Here is a 17,160-nt window from a genome sequence, read left to right on the forward strand (position 1 = left end):
CTCTTGGATGAGTGTCAGATGTCCGAGTTTCAGGAACTTAAAGATTTATTCAGACGACGGCTGCTCGCTGCAGTTATCAGAGATATATCAGGACAAACAACAACATGTGGATACAAAGAGGAGCTCCTCCGGCCAAGAAAACTGCTGGATGTGATTTTAACACCTGAAATCAAGCTGCAGTATGTAGTGCTGGAGACAAAGATTTATCCCCTAGAAGTGAATGTGGAAGTGAACGGACTGTGCAGGAATGACACCACATTACCACTAACTCAGAATAGTGGACAAGAGCAAGCTAACACACGGCAAAAGAGAACAGAGACCTCTACAATGACAAAGGTGGGCTCTGTATTGTCTAATACATTTCTCTGGGAAATGGGAGGACGGTTAACAGGCAGAGCACAGTGAGCTGAGATATGTGATGAGACCGGCTGGCCTGCAGTACCTCCCCTGCAAAGTGCCTCTTCAACCCCGGTATCTGGAAGGACACAGCCGTGGACAGCTGTGAAAGGGAGGGTTAGCAACAAGCCTCCCCTACAACCTAATGTGGAACTATAGAACAGATATTCCCCTCTGTTGCAGAGCATTGGATCTTCATCTGGTTCTCCATCCTCAGACATCAGGGTAAGGACTGAAAACATATCAAAAAGTAAACGGCTACAGGGAAAGCTAAAGCCTGGGCTTGAGACTCTGATTGTGGGTGACTCTGCTGTTAAAGATGTACAAAGGATGTGCGGTAAAAACACAGAAGTACTGTGTTTTCCCAGAGATATGGTCTCTGATTTAGCAGAAAGGATCCTGCATATTGTGGCTAAACACCCGACTGTGAAGAATGTCATACTACACATTGGGTCAAATGATGTCACAAAACAACAATCTGAAGTCTTGAAACAGGACTTCACTGGTCTGCTGAGAATCGTCAGCACCTTGGATGTGGATGTGTTTATCAGTGGCCCCATACCACCAGTCAGAAGAGCAGAGGAGAGATTCAGCAGGTTGTTGGCACTGAATAACTGGCTTACAACTGCATGTAATGCCCATTCAGTGAATTTTATTAACAATTTTAACATTTTCTGGGAACACAGACATCTTTTTAAGGCAGATGGATTTTGCCTGAACATGTCAGGGGTGAAACTGTTCACCTCTAACCTATTTTACTCCCTGCCTCAACCATCAGTTCTCTCTTGTCGCCAAGGACATGAGACAAAAGAAAACAGCTTTCAAGAAAGACAAAACACAGCGGGATGAAAACCTTCGTCAAGAATCACAGCTGCCAGTATCTGAGGAGAGACCTAAAGAGGAGAGACATCGGAACCAAGAGGAGGGGTCTCCATCGACCTTCGACCCCCTCACCAACACCAACACCTTTGAATTCTCCTCCCCCCACCTGGAGTTCACTGACCAGATGAAGGAGCTGGTCAATGCTGGATTAAAAAGTACCCCCCGTCCTTCTCCCTTATTCTCTTCCATGAACACCCGACGGCGCCCACCATTGCCCGTTCTGACACAGCTCTCTTGGTTAGACAAAAATAACAGTGCAGCTGTTCTTATCGAGTCAACCCCTCCCAACTTCAGTTTTGTAAGCGAGGCCAGAGTGCATAAGAGAGGAGGAGGAGTTGCAGTTTTGTTTAATGACTCCTTCCAATGTAAGTGTGGCAAGGGTTGGTGAATGGTAATATCTTATGTCAAATAATAACCGACAACGCCACCTGGGGGCTTGCACCTCAAGAAATACAGAACTTAAAACTCCAAATGTAAATAATTAAGACACACAGATTCGAACACTGATGAGGCAGAGACGTGGTTTCAAAAGAATTTAAGGGATTTATTTGAATAAATCCGAGGAAATATGCAAACTAAGGTGGACTGAAGCTGTGAATTTCAACATCTTGCACCGCAGCTGCCATGATAAAGACTGCTTGTTACAACCAGGTAGCAACAAACCAGCCTCTGCTCTTCAGGTGCTGAGGCTCACGTGAGTGATGTAGGAAGTCAAACAAGAGAAGCATGAATAGATGGCGCCCTCTGCTGTTTAAAAAAAGTACTGCGATTCAGTTTTTCAGAGTATCAAAGTGAACCTTGACACCTTTGAATCAATTTTTAACTGCCTCACGATTAATCTTTATATCTCTAGTATGCAGGTGTTGGAAACAGGAAGTTAGTTAGCACAGGGAGCTTCAGCAGTGATACACAGGTACTGTACATCACCTGTAGTAGTCTCTTTTTTAGTGCAGTCATACCTGCGTCAGGTGTGAACACGGACAGATTTCGATTGGCTGTGACTGACACTTGAAATCTGCTTTGATAGTTACTTTGTAGATTCAGATGAACCAGGTACATTTAGATTTTCATTCATTTCAAAGAGCGTCCCATTGATTGACTAACGATGTAAATGATCATTCACTGTGAAACTGTCGACAGTTTTTAGACAATTAAATAAAACATGTTAAACAAAGAAGTTTATCGATCACTGAAGATCATTTCAAAAGGACGATGGTCAATAATAACTCAAGTTTCTGTCTTTTTTTAATGACAGTCTGAAAGTTCTTCTCTTGATTAACAGCTGAGGTTTCAACATGAAGACGATCTCTGCTGCTTCTGATCACACACACACTTTTATTTCTTCTCATGAATCTTAAAATAATGAACTCAAACTTCCTTCAGGGAGAAATGGAGGGTGTGTCCTTTGATCACCTGTTGGTATGTTGATGAACCAGCTGTCGTATTTCCTGGTCTCAGTAGGACTCTGACTCTGTCTCGTTCTGACGCAGATCTGTTCTCTGTGTTGAAGGTAAGAGACACTTTTCACTGTTTTTTAAGACTCTCTGTTTGATTGAAGTGTCAAAAGAGCTGTAATCTATCAGTTAGCCACCAGGTTCATTAGCTGCTCTGACTATAGTAGAAGTGCAGGGAACACAATGACTCTCAGTTAGCATGCAGGCTATGCTAACATGCTAACAGTACAGTTTAACACAGCAGAGGGAGGGAGTGGAGTCTGTCCTCATCAGTTAGGACTAAAAATAATCACTCCATCAGCTCAACTGGTTCCACAACTTCTCTGAAACTGGACGGTTGCCAAGCAACACAAACACTCCTCTGCAAGTCAAGTCAAGTCAAGTCATATTTATTATAGAGCACATTTAAAAACAGCTACAGCTGACCAAAGTGCTGTACAATACATGAAAAAAGAAAAAACAACTTGAGATCACAATGTCCACAAGAGAGAAATATATATATATATATATATATATATACACATATATATAAAGAAAGAATATATAAAGAAAGCAACAAAGGAACCTGAAAGAAACGGTCTATTCAGGACCAGAGGACTCAAATGCTAAAATATAAAAGTATGTCTTGAGACAGGACTTAAAAGAGTCAACAGAGGGTGCAGACCTGATGGAATGAAGGAGGCCGTTCCACAGTTTAGAGGCTTTTACTGAAAAGGCCCGATCTCCCTTTAGCTTGAGCTGTGAGCGGGGAACAGCCAGGAGGCCCATGTCTGATGATCTCAGGCGCCTAGATGAGGTGTATGGCCTGAAGAGGTTGGTAATATATAAGGGGGCCAAGCCATTCAGGGCTTTAAAAACAAACAACACAATCTTAAAATCGATTCTGAATCATATTGGGAGCCAATGAAGGAACGCTAGGACAGGACTGATATGCTCCCTCTTCTTGGTTCCAGTCAGCAGCCTTGCTGCAGCATTTTGGACCAGCAATTGCAGTAGTCAAGCCGGGATGAAATGAGCGCATGGGTTATTGTCTGTAAGTCACTGAATGAGAGGATAGGTTTTAGCTTGGAAATTGTACGGAGCTGAAAGAAACTGGATTTGACAACTGGATTTACCTACCGATCAAATGTAAAGCCTGAGTCGAAGATAAAGCCAAGGTTCCTGTCGTGGGGCGTAATGTGGCTGTATAACTGACCTAAGCTGTTGGCGACCTGTTTGATGATATCGGGGGGTGGGGGCCAAAAACAACAGCTTCGGTTTTTGACTCATTTAATTGTAGGAAGTTATGGGCCATCCAGTGTTTTATGTCTTCAAGGCATTGTATAAGAGAGGTGAGTTCTGCGAGATTGTTTGGTTTGACCGGTAGATAAAGCTGAGTGTCATCTGCGTAGAAGTGGTATGAGAGGATGTGCTTCAGGATAATTTGACCCAATGGAAGCATGTATAGTGAAAATATTAGAGGGCCTAGGATGGATCCCTGTGGTATCCTACAGCTCAGACCAGATTGGGAGGATGTGGCGTTAGTTAAGTTTACAGAGAAGGTTCTGTTGTTCAGGTATGATGTAAACCAAGTCAGGGCTGTGCCCCCCACACCAACCCAATGCTGCAGGCGATTCATTAAAATTGTGTGGTCGACAGTGTCAAATGCTGCAGTAAGGTCCAGTGAGATCAGGAAAGCACAGTTTCCAGAGTCCATTGTAAGCAGAAGGTCATTGTAGATTTTGAGAAGTGCAGATTCTGTGCTATGGGCTGCTCTGCTCATTAAATAACTTCAGTAGGAATATTTTCAACGGACAGAGTATCTTGAGCAGCTGAGAATAAACTGGCAGTGGAAGAGTTAATGTAACGAGAGTAAAGCATGGGGAGGAGACCATTTGATGACAGGACAGAGAGAGACACATTAAAAAAAATGGCACTGTGATCTGAAAGACAAGGGTCCATTATTTCCAAATTGTTAACAGGAAGACCACAAGACAAGACCAAGTCCAAAGTGTGGCCATGTTTATGAGTGGGACCTGAGACATGCTGTGCAAAATTAAATGATTCAATCAGGTTTAAAAATTCACCGACAAGTGGTTTTGATGGACAACATACATGGATATTAAAATCACCCAGTATTAAAATTCTTTCAAATGATGGCACAATTTGCGATAAGAGGTCTGCAAACTCAGTGATAAAATGTTTATCTGATTTTGGAGGACGATATAATATGATGATAAGAAGAGGGTTTGCTGTACCCACTTTGTTTTTAAAAACTGCTGCCAGACCCCCGCCCCGTCCGGAGGGTCGTGGCGTGTTAAAGAAGGAACATTCATTTGGAGAAAGCTCAATAAGTGGACTTACATCATTGGAGTTCGGTCAAGTTTCAGTCACCAGAAGGAAATCTAGGCCCTGGGATGTGAAAAGTCGTAAAGAATAAAAGTCTTATTTAGCACTGATCTGGCATTTATCAGAGCCAGTTTAATCGGGGCCGCATTACTGACGTGCGCTAGTGGCGTCCATGGCAGAGAGCGGAGGTTACTAGAGTTTACACCGCTGCAACGTTCAGTGGCAGATCGGGATTTTGAGCCTCGGTGATATCGGAAAGACATTTTTACTGGAATATTGAAAGTGCTAGAAGCCTCGAAAGGTCCAAGTAATGCAGTTGAATGAATTTTTGACGTGGAGCTCTGCAGAAGGGGACAGCTGATCTCTGCTGCACCCACAGCAGAGATCAGCACAGACCAGAGACCTTATTATGCAGCTCTATAAGTAGAATTACTGCAGTGAAATCACAGTGTGTGATTCTAGTAGATAGATTTGTAAAGACAAACTCTGTCTGCTCTAGTTATTCTCTATGATCAGCTCTTATTGAATGTCTCCTTCCAGTCAGATAGCTGTGTCAGATTGATCTAACCAATGGGGATTATTCAGTCTGTTGGGCCCCTTCACAGGGGGGTCCTCCAACCATTCATCACCAATATGTGATCAATAATCTGACACCTACAAAAAAATGCTCTGTATAAACATTTATCTTCAAAGTTCACAGAAGTATTATTTCCAACATAAAGAACATCTCTCCCCGATAGTTAAGACTAGACTCGCAGCATTCGGTCATTTACTGTTACATTTCATCTTCACTGTCTGCTCCACCACTGCTCCTCTGTTTTCACTCTCAGACAGATAATTCATTTCATAGGAATAAATCATGTGACTCTTAGCAGAGTGATGAGAGTGAGTGATGTCAGATGGGGCCCCCTTAGGACCCGATCACACAAAGACGCAACTCGCCTCAAAAAAACACCTGAACACAGCTGAGGAAAGAACAGCTGGGAGCGCCTGTGGAGCAGGGCTGTGTGTGCATACGAGCAACCAAATGAAATATGTTTGCTCCAAGAGGAGGAGGGGAAAATGTCATAAAAAGTGGATGTCAAACCTACTTGATTTGATTGGCTACTTTGAGTGACATTGACGATTGCTGAGACTCTGCTTCTTGATCAAAAAAGTTGAAAATGTTTAAACTTTTATGCGTACCCAAAAACTGCTAGAAAAATGTGTCTTGCAGAAACAAAGAAGAGCGCCCAGCAATCACGCTGGACCATAAGATAACCATGGTTTTGCTGGTGCTGCTTTCCCTTTTTGAAGGTGAACCAGGTAGATGTGATGTTTGTAGACTGACAGTGAGGTGATGATGATGATGATGATGAAGGTGAACCAGGTAGATGTGATGTTTGTAGACTGACAGTGAGGTGATGATGATGATGATGATGATGATGATGAAGGTGAATCAGCAGCTTCATCTCTTTGTTTTCTCCACAGCTGAAGATCTTTGACTGGATGTGACTTCAGCAGCTGAACTCCATCAGTGTTGTTGTAGTGACAGAGTGCAGCTCTCCCAGCAGGGGGCGCTCTGCTATGGATCAGTGTGAGGACACAGAGGAGGGAGTCCCTCCCTCTAAAACCTCTCTGTGTGAGGAACATGAAGCTCTGAGGTGAGGATCTCTAACTGTCCATGACTCTTCTTCATGTCACAGCTCAGCACTCACATCACTCCACCTTCATCATCATCATCATCATCATCATCATCATCATCATCATCATCATCATCACTGTCTCATCTGCTGCTCACAGTAACTAATAATGTTGTTTTTTTGTATCAGGATGCAGGAACAGAGACCAGACTCTCCTGGACCCAGCTGTGTGTCCATGAAGAGTGACCGGTCTATGGGTCACATTATTGACTTTAAAGATGGACGTCCTGCTGATGGAAGGTGAGATCTGAAATTGACAAAGAGCTCTGTTCTGCTTTTCTGTAGGCTCACTCTTTCATCCTCAGCCATTTACATCACTCTCAGTCTTCAGTCCATGTTCACCTCTCCCAGGACTCGTACTTTTCTCCTGTTTCTCCTACTTCTCCACCAGAGGTCCTCAGAATTCACCTCCTTCTCTTCTAGGTTTCAATAGCCCAGACCTTCCCTTCTACTCTACTCACCTGTCTTCATTTTCCTCATCAGCTTCATTTAGTTTTCTCATCACTTCATGATCATTGTGTGCTTTGGTTCTATCTTGTGTTTTTTATTTTGAAGTGTTTGTATTTGAACCCTGACCTGCCTGAAGGCTGTAAAATGTGGAAAATAATCGACAGTGTGATGGACTTTATGACTTCAAAGCAAAAACAGCCCTACTAGAAAGAAGCTAAATATTCTTAGACAAAGTCAAAATAATAGGCCAAACCTTAAAAAGAGACAAATCTGAGGAAAGATTTATTTTTGGGCTTTTTGTTCCGTTATTTAGAGACAGGACAGTAGATAGAGTCGGAAATCAAGGAGAGAGAGAATGGGGAATGACATGCAGGAAAGGAGCCACAGGTCGGATTTGAACCTGAGCCACCCGCTTGGAGGGCTACAGTCTCCCTGCATGGGACACTCACACTAACCACTAGGCCACCAGCACCCCAATTAAAGCATTTTTATTGAATGAACAGTTTTGTTTTTCCCTCAGGTAGAATGAAAGTCCTCTCCTTCCTCACTCCCAATGATGACCAAAACAAACAGACATACTGTCCACAATATCAGATTTCATTCACTGAGAGTCTGCTTCTGCACGTCCATTTTAAAGCATGCACCATCAAGGATGGGAGCCACGGTTTAAAAACTGTGATTAGAGGATTATGGTCCACGAGTTGGATGTTGGATGTCCTGACTTTGTCCACAGCCCAGATCCTGAACCTGATGAGGTTCTGCTGGTGAGATGTTGGGCATTGAAAGCTGCAGGTCAAGTTCACTAACCTACCTGGTCCATACATCCTGCTGATCCCGCTGACCATTGTACTGATATCTGACTACACTTTCTCCTGGACTACATAGTTTAAAACTTGATCCTTGTTTTAGTGAATGGTATCTGAGTCCAGCTGAGGCACGTTTAGTACATTAGGGATGATGTCATGGTGGTATACTGAACATTTGGTCCAGTGATCTTGGCAGGACACTGGTGAGCAGATGTATCATGAAGACTGCAGACAAAGATCTTCAAAGCTCTTGAGTGTTTTTACAAACCTTGTAGGATCCATACTCTGGACTTACTCACAATATAAAAACTACTGTGATGGTGCAAGCAGCACTTATTCCCATCTGAAGTGATGTCAGTCTGAAGACTTTGTCCCAGAAGTGAGTTCCAGGGTGAGGTTCCTGAAGTTGTTATGGATAAGTTCTTGATCTTTATCTGTTCTGTATCCTAACAGTAGTTGCTGCTCGTTGTAAATGCTGCTCGGTCTCTAAATGTACTATGAGAGGTAGAGCCTTCAGTTACCAGGCCTGCTCGTGGTTCCTACGGTCTCTAAATGTACTATGGGAGGTAGAGCCTCCAGTTTTCAGGATCCTCTCCTCTGGAATCATCTTCCAGACGGGGTGAGGGAGGGAGACACACTCTGTGTTTTAAGAATAAAATTAAAAGTAACTATAAATTTTATAGTTAGGGCTGGCGCTGGTGTAGACCAGCTCCTAGTTATGCTGCTATAGGCTTAGACTACTGGGGGAACTGTCACCTTGAGCTCCTATATCTCCCTCCCTCTCTCTCTCTCTCTCTCTCCCTCTCTCTCTCTCTCTCTCTCTCTCTTTATCTCTCTCTGTGAGATCGTATTACTGATTGTTGCTATCTGTAAATCTCAGTCACTAACCACAGCATCTTTCTGAGCTGTGTTTATGTTTAAGTCGTCTTCTGTTAACTTTACTTTCATCAGTCTGAAGAATTTGAGGACAGACACAGTGTTGGCTGTATTCTGAGTGAGATACTGTTCTAATAGAAACAGAGAGAACTGTGGAGAACTTCACCTCTGCCTCCTGATTACTGATTATCCATCTGCTAGTTTAAACTGGAACAATCTGATTAAAAATGATCTTTGCTCTAAATGCTTTCATTAACCAGCTGTTTGTTTGTATCAGGATGCAGGAACAGAGACCAGACTCTCCTGGACCCAGCTGTGTGTCCATGAAGAGTGACAACTCTAATAGTCATCTTATTGACTTTAAAGATGGACGTCCTGCTGATGGAAGGTGAGAATTAAAAATCAAGTTAATGTTATGTCTCTGTTGTTTAAAGACTCATATCTTAGCTCAGAGTTTCATTATATATATCCCGTTGTTTTCTTGTGTAATATGTCCTGTCACAGAGTTCAACAGGAGAGCTCCAACGTTCACAGAGATCAATCAGACCAGCAGAATCCAACAGACCTGGACTCCATCTTTATGGTGTGTTCAACACACTGTTAATTAATATACTACCATTACAATAATTTAATGTTAAGTTATTGTTCTGTTTAGACCAGCTGACCTTCAGACTGACAGATGAACCACATGTTGAGTTCCAACAGTTTATATTAAATATCCAGTGTCTCCTTCTGTTCCAGCTGCTGGAGGAGAACATCATCACCTTTGTGAAGAACGAGCTGAAGAGAGTCCACAGGGGTCTGAGTCCAGATTACCCAGAATGCTTAGAGAGTCTGAGTGAGGATGAAGAGCAGGGGAGAAGCTGTTATGAGGCATTTTTGAAGATCACTCTCCACTTCCTGAGGAGAATGAAGCAGGAGGAGCTGGCTGACTGTCTGCAGAGCAGTAAGAACATTTTAACAGATTTAGTATTTTAGAAAAAGGACAAAGAGGTTTAAAGTTCCAAACTCAGATAGTCATGTCATCTATATCAGGATCTGTTCATTGATTTCAGTTCTTTCTTTTTTCAGGAACGTTTGGTGCAGTGTGCCAACAAAAACTCAAATCTAACCTGAAGGAGAAGTTCCAGTGTGTGTTTGAGGGGATTGCTAAAGCAGGAAACCCAACCCTTCTGAACCAGATCTACACAGAGCTCTACATCACAGAGGGAGGGACTGGAGAGGTCAATGATGAACACGAGGTCAGACAGATTGAAACAGCATCCAGGAAACCACACAGACCAGAAACAACCATCAGACAAGAAGACATCTTTAAAGCCTCACCTGGAAGAGATGAACCAATCAGAAGAGTGATGACAAAGGGAGTGGCTGGCATCGGGAAAACAGTCTTAACACAGAAGTTCACTCTGGACTGGGCTGAAGACAAAGCCAACCAGGACATACAGTTCACATTACCATTCACTTTCAGAGAGCTGAATGTGCTGAAAGAGAAAAAGTTCAGCTTGGTGGAACTTGTTCATCACTTCTTTCCTGAAACCAAAGAAGCAGGAATCTGCATGTTTGAAGAGTTCCAGGTTGTGTTCATCTTTGACGGTCTGGATGAGTGTCGACTTCCTCTGGACTTTAAAAACAACGAGACCCTCACTGATGTCACAGAGTCCACCTCAGTGGATGTGCTGCTGACTAACCTCATCAGGGGGAAACTGCTTCCCTCTGCTCACCTCTGGATAACTACAAGACCTGCAGCAGCCAATCAGATCCCTCCTGAGTGTGTTGGCATGGTGACAGAGGTCAGAGGGTTCACTGACCCACAGAAGGAGGAGTACTTCAGGAAGAGGTTCAGAAATGAGGAGCAAGCCAACAGAATCATCTCCCACATCAAGACATCCAGAAGCCTCCACATCATGTGCCACATCCCAGTCTTCTGCTGGATCACTGCTACAGTTCTGGAGGATGTGCTGAAGACCAGAGAGGGAGGAGAGCTGCCCAAGACCCTGACTGAGATGTACATCTACTTCCTGGTGGTTCAGTCCAAACTGAAGAACATCAAGTATGATGGAGGAGCTGAGACAGATCCACACTGGAGTCCAGAGAGCAGGAAGATGATTGAGTCTCTGGGAAAACTGGCTTTTGAGCAGCTGCAGAAAGGAAACCTGATCTTCTATGACTCAGACCTGACAGAGTGTGGCATCGATATCAGAGCAGCCTCAGTGTACTCAGGAGTGTTCACACAGATCTTTAAAGAGGAGAGAGGACTGTACCAGGACAAGGTGTTCTGCTTCATCCATCTGAGTGTTCAGGAGTTTCTGGCTGCTCTTCATGTCCATCTGACCTTCATCAACTCTGGAGTCAATCTGATGTCAGAAGATCAAACAACATCCTGGAGGTCTAAATTATTCAGAGGAAAACCTGACCCAACACATTTATATCAGAGTGCTGTGGACCAGACCTTACAGAGTCCTAATGGACACCTGGACTTGTTCCTCCGCTTCCTCCTCGGTCTTTCTCTAGAGACCAATCAGAATCTCATACGAGGTCTGCTGACACACACAGGAAGTGGCTCACAGACCAATCAGGAAACAGTCAAGTACATCAAGGAGAAGATCAGTGAGGATCTGTCTACAGAGAAAAGCATCAATCTGTTCCACTGTCTGAATGAACTGAATGATCGTTCTCTAGTGAAGGCGATCCAACAGTCCCTGAGATCAGGACCTCTCTCTACAGATAAACTGTCTCCTGCTCAGTGGTCAGCTCTGGTCTTCATCTTACTGTCATCAGAAAAAGATCTGGACGTGTTTGACCTGAAGAAATACTCTGCTTCAGAGGAGGCTCTTCTGAGGTTGCTGCCTGTGATCAAAGCTTCAAACAAAGCTCTGTACGTGCTCACATAACTATCCAGTTCAAATGTAGTTCTCTTCATTCAGAAATAACAACTATAGTTTGTAATTGCTTTCATTTGTGTTCTTCTGAATCCTCTTCAGGCTGAGTGGTTGTAACCTCTCAGAGAGAAGCTGTGAAGCTCTGTCCTCAGTCCTCAGCTCCGAGTCCTCTAGTCTGAGAGAGCTGGACCTGAGCAACAACAACCTGCAGGATTCAGGAGTGAAGCTGCTGTGTAGTGTTTTAAAGACTCTACACTGTTCACTGGAAACGCTCAGGTAAGGACTTATTCATGTGAAAGTTTACCCAATAAGCTTAAATGTACTTAGTTTATTTGATATTTTTATTAACTTACCAAACATATCCTCTTCAGGCTGAGTGTCTGTAACCTCTCAGAGAGAAGCTGTGAAGCTCTGTCCTCAGTCCTCAGCTCCCAGTCCTCTAGTCTGAGAGAGCTGGACCTGAGCAACAACAACCTGCATGATTCAGAAGTGAAGCTGCTGTCTACTGGACTAAAGAGTCCACTCTGTAGTCTGGACACTCTCAGGTTAGTGTGCTGCTGATCCACATTATTCATCTAAGATCACGTTTTCTTGATGAATCGTTTATTAAATTGTCCTTGGTGGTGGTTTAAAGTTTTACTGTATGTTTCCACATTAAAGCTGTAAAGCTCTGAGCTCGTTCTATAGCTCTCAGTCTTTTAGTCTGAGGAAGCTGGACTGGAATAAAGAAAGTTAAATATGAAGTTCTTTCCCCACCAACAAACAAACCATGGATAATGTTTGGAACATAAAGAACTAAAGAATCTTTATTTCAGATGAAACAGTTCAGAACTGTTTCTACATCACTGCTGATGTCAAAGCAGTCTGTGTGTTTATCTCACGCTCTGTCTTACCTTCACTATTTGTCACCAGAGTAAATATTGATTAGTATCAGATTATGAAGTCTGTTCTGTTCAGCTGCATGGTTATGACGGGATGTTACTGGTAAAACAGAGAAGAATGGACCAATGGATGTTAAGCATGGTGTGTGTGTGTGTGTGTGTGAGTGTGCATGTGTGTGTGTGTGTGTGTGTGTGTGTGTGTGTGTGTGTGTGTGTGTGCGTGTTGGTGTGTGTGTGTGTTTGTATGTGTGTGTGTGTGTGTGTGTGTGTGTGTGTGTGTGTGTGTGTGTGTGTGTGTGTGTGTGTGTGTGTGTAGTCTGTCAGGTTGTCTGATCACAGAAGAAGGTTGTGCGTCTCTGGCCTCAGCTCTAAGCTCCTCCCCCCTGAGACATCTGGACCTGAGCTACAATCATCCAGGAGAACGAGGAGAGAAGCTGCTGTCTGCTGGACTGGAGGATCCACACTGCAGACTGGAGACACTGAGGTACAGACAGACACACAGAAGCTGTCTCACTGTTTCTGAATGATGAACTCTGCTTCTTGTCTGATGCTGGATTTAAATGAAGATGTATGAAATAGATTCTGATCTGGTTTCTTCCTCCAGGTTGGACCATAGTGGACTGCACAGACTGAAGCCTGGTCTGAGGAAGTGTGAGTGTGTTTTCATTTCTCTTCATCAGAACACAGCAGCACATGTTGGAGTGTAGAAGAGTAAATGCTCTTGAACAATCAGACAGAGACTATGGCTTGTGAATAGAGGATTTGTTTATTTCTCTCTGAGAAGTTAATAACAATAACTTAGATTTATATAGCGCCTTTCATGAAACCCAAGGATGCTTTAGAAAGTGTGTGTGTGTGTGTGTGTGTGTGTGTGTGTGTGTGTGTGTGTGTGTGTGTGTGTGTGTGTGTGTGTGTGTGTGTGTGTGTGTGTGTGTGTGTGTGTGTGTGTGTGTGTGTGTGTGTGTGTGTGTGTGTGTGTGTGTGTGTGTGTGTGTGTGTGTGTGTGTGTGTGTGTGTCTTGTGTATCAGAACATGATCTTATGACTTGGCTAAATTCAGAGGTTAGATAACTATTGGTTTGTGCCTGCTGCTGTCCAGATTGTGTTTCTGTTATGATTAAACCTTTCAAACTACAACAGGATGAGGGCTGGAAGTAACACAAAGTGATGATAAAAGTGAGGGTGATGGAAACTCATGAGAGTTTAAATATTAAATAAAAAATGTAAACTGAAATAAAAGTGATAATCCAGTGAATAGAAAATCACCATTCATCACATCCAACAGAAATGTATATTTTACAACATGCAGTTTTTGTGACATTTCACATTTTGATGTCGGCTGCTGGCCGGCTGCTCGTAGTCGAGCTCGTGGAGCTCATCAACTTTAAAAACAACAGAAATCATTTTTGATTTGACGTTCATTTTCATAAACATGTAAATATGCAGAGTCTCTAACATCAAGTTCTCTCCTCAAAAACATCCAGACGTGAATTCAGTGATGAAATAGAAACAGAATATCTTTAGAGACATAAGCTAGCTCTCCTCCTCGTCTTCTGGCTGTGCAGACAGTAAGGCACACAGCAAAGTCCACGATCACCATAGTACAGGCCAGCAGGAACATCCAACAACAATACACAAGTCAGCTGCAGGCCGCCAGGTGGCCAGGTGAGGTCGGGACGGCGTGGCCTACACCTTAGACAAGCAGAGAAAAACTCACAAGGACTGAGATGTCATCTGTCTCTTCAGATTTCGATCTGTTCATCCAGTCCAGTTAAATTTACATTAAAACAAAAACATGTATGTTGTAGAGCCTAGATTGATGGAAAAGAAATGGTCTCCATGACTTCAGAAACACAGTTTAAAAGTAGTTAGACAGGACAAAGGGACGTGGCACACTCCTGCTGCCATCACATTGTGTGTGACAGTGAAAGTGGAAATGAGGCTCCTGTTTGTGCTGAATGTGACCTCTGAGGACAGAACAGTTGGAGACAGCAGATGGTTCATAGATTCTTTGTGCTGCACTTTGATTAGTCAGACTTTATTCACTGCATGTGTTTGTTGATTTGGATCTCCATTCTTCCTGGCTGCCATGGTAACTCCATTTGAACTTGATTAGAAGTGGATTATTACATTTCAGTGCTGTCAAACATCATTCAGTGCTGAATATGAACTGTAAGTTTGATTGGCTCTCAGTAAGTAGGGGTGTAACGGTACACAAACATTTCAGTTCAGTACAGTTCTCAGTTTTGAAGCTTCGGTTTGGTACATTTTCACTACAGTAAAGGGACCTGATGCAACGCTTTTTTTTCTTTATTAGGAACATTTATAATTTCCCTTTTACACATTGGACTAAGTGCAGCATCGACAGTTCAGACTTGTACACCTGCTCAGGTTACTTTTTAATAACATTTTAAATTAAACATTGTAAAAAAAAAACATAAAATAAACTTATGTTGCTTCCTTCAACCAAAATAGTCTCCAATAAATAAAAGATATGAATGAAATAAAGTATTTTAGAATGAAATGAAGTCATTAATATAGCCTATATATAAAAATATTCATTTTAAATTACACTGACACCTTTTAGTTTATGAAGGCAACACTTTTTTGAATGCCCTTTGAGCACATAATAAACCTAATCACATCTGGGACAGTGTAGTTCAGAACTATTAATATTTCCCTCTGTCGATATAAGAACTTCAATGGCATTTTTTATGGCTTTGGCCCGTTTAGAATTACTAGCAAAAGGCTGTCTGTTTTTTCCTAGTTGCAGTGATGTTTACGTTCACGTGGTGCCTTTTCAAGTGCTTTAATAAGTTGGACGTGTTGCCTGTGACGTACCCGATGTCCGCTGAACAACAACGGCACACTACTCTCGTCTTGTCAACGTCTCTTTGTCCATTATTGTGGGAATGGGGAGGGAGGTGTTCATTCTATCATGCTGCAGGTTATTCTCCCACACAGACGCGTCTCCCCCTCCCCTTTTGCTCTTAGTTTGAGCGGGATCATCGCTGAAAATGAAAACAAAACTTAAGAGTAAGTCTGTAAAAAGAACTCCATCCCGGTTATATGCAACTGTCCAGACCAACAGGACTCGAGGAACTACTAATCTGCACAGTTTGCACAGATTATGTTTGAACTTTTTTACAAGTTACTAACTAAAAGCTGTGTCCCATACCAGCAGCTGCAGCCTTCCTCCACCCTGAGGTGTGCTTCTGCTTTGCGGTCCGTGTGGGAACACAGATTAAATCACTTTTGTTCTGCACGTACTCGGATCAGTCCTGTACCGAAACGGTCCGGTCCGAGTACGTGTACCTTTACACCCCTATCAGTAAGTGTCAGTAAAGTTGTTGATGAATGAACAGATGATAACCTGCAGCTGTGTTGTGTCTCGTTCTCTCCATCAGACGCCTGTGAGCTGGAACTGGACACAAACACAGTGAGCAGAAAACTGAAACTGTCTGACAACAACAGGAAGGTGACATGGGGGGAGGAGCTTCAGTCATATCCTGATCATCCAGACAGATTTGAACACTGGTGTTCTCAGCTGCTGTGTAGGACTGGTCTGACTGGTCGCTGTTACTGGGAGGTCGAGTGGAGAGGACATGTTAATGTATCAGTGAGTTACAGAGGAATCAGAAGGAGAGGAGGCAGTAATGAATGTTGGTTTGGATGTTAATGATCAGTCCTGGAGTCTGATCTGCTCTGATAGAGGTTACTCTGTCAGGCACAAGAACGGAGTAACAGAGATCTCCTCCTCCTCCTCCTCCTCTTCCTCCTCCTCCTCTTCTTCCTCCTCCTCCTCCTCCTCCTCCTCCTCTTCCTCCTCCTCCTCTTCTTCCTCCTCCTCTTCCTCCTCCTCCTCCTCCTCCTCTGTCTCTCACAGAGTAGCAGTGTATGTGGACTGTCCTGCTGGCTCTCTGTCCTTCTACAGAGTCTCCTCTGACACACTGATCCACCTCCACACCTTCAACACCACATTCACTGAACCTCTCTATCCTGGGTTTATGTTCTGGTCTCCTGGTTCTTCAGTGTCTCTGTGTGGTCTGTCGGTCTGAGAAACACTGCTGACTGAAGATCAGCTGACTCTGTTCACTCTGTCCAGCTGGTCTGTTTCATGGTTGGGGGGTGTGATAATGGGGGGTGGGGGTGGTAATGGGGGTTAAATGTTCTACATCACAGAAAAACAATGGACCCCCTTCTTTAATGTCTGTATTGTTCTGATCTCACCAATAAAAAACAAGTGACAATTAAACAATTAAAGTCCTCCTCCTGCTGTCTTGATATTGGCAGCAGGAGGAGGAGTCATGGCTCCAGATCTGTTACAAATGGTAAACTTGTCTCTCAGGTGTCTTCCCACAGGCCCTGAAAACAGCAGTCATCAAGCCACTACTAGAAAAGAACAATCTAGACAATAATGAATCATTACAGGCCTATATCAAATCTTCCTCTGTTAGGTCAAATGATAGACAAAGCTGTGTTTCAGAAGTTAAATAACTTCTTGATATTGAACAACTGTTTGGATGT

General features: G+C 43.2%; 1 protein-coding gene across 1 annotated transcript in view; it reads left to right on the top strand.

Annotated features, from left to right (window-relative positions):
* The first annotated feature begins 6,341 nt into the window (after positions 1-6,341).
* The window catches only part of LOC136181106 (NLR family CARD domain-containing protein 3-like), a 494,962-nt gene continuing 484,143 nt past the window's right edge, over positions 6,342-17,160 (top strand). The window contains exons 1-7 of the mRNA XM_065961455.1: positions 6,342-6,703; positions 6,872-6,982; positions 9,379-9,457; positions 9,616-9,820; positions 9,946-11,749; positions 11,856-12,029; positions 12,125-12,298. Of these exons, the coding sequence (XP_065817527.1) occupies positions 6,627-6,703; positions 6,872-6,982; positions 9,379-9,457; positions 9,616-9,820; positions 9,946-11,749; positions 11,856-12,029; positions 12,125-12,298 (2,624 nt within the window). The 5' untranslated portion in view covers positions 6,342-6,626. The remainder of the gene's footprint in view (positions 6,704-6,871; positions 6,983-9,378; positions 9,458-9,615; positions 9,821-9,945; positions 11,750-11,855; positions 12,030-12,124; positions 12,299-17,160) is intronic.

Source organism: Labrus bergylta, chromosome 2 (assembly GCF_963930695.1).
Source record: "Labrus bergylta chromosome 2, fLabBer1.1, whole genome shotgun sequence".
Lineage (NCBI taxonomy): Eukaryota > Metazoa > Chordata > Actinopteri > Labriformes > Labridae > Labrus > Labrus bergylta.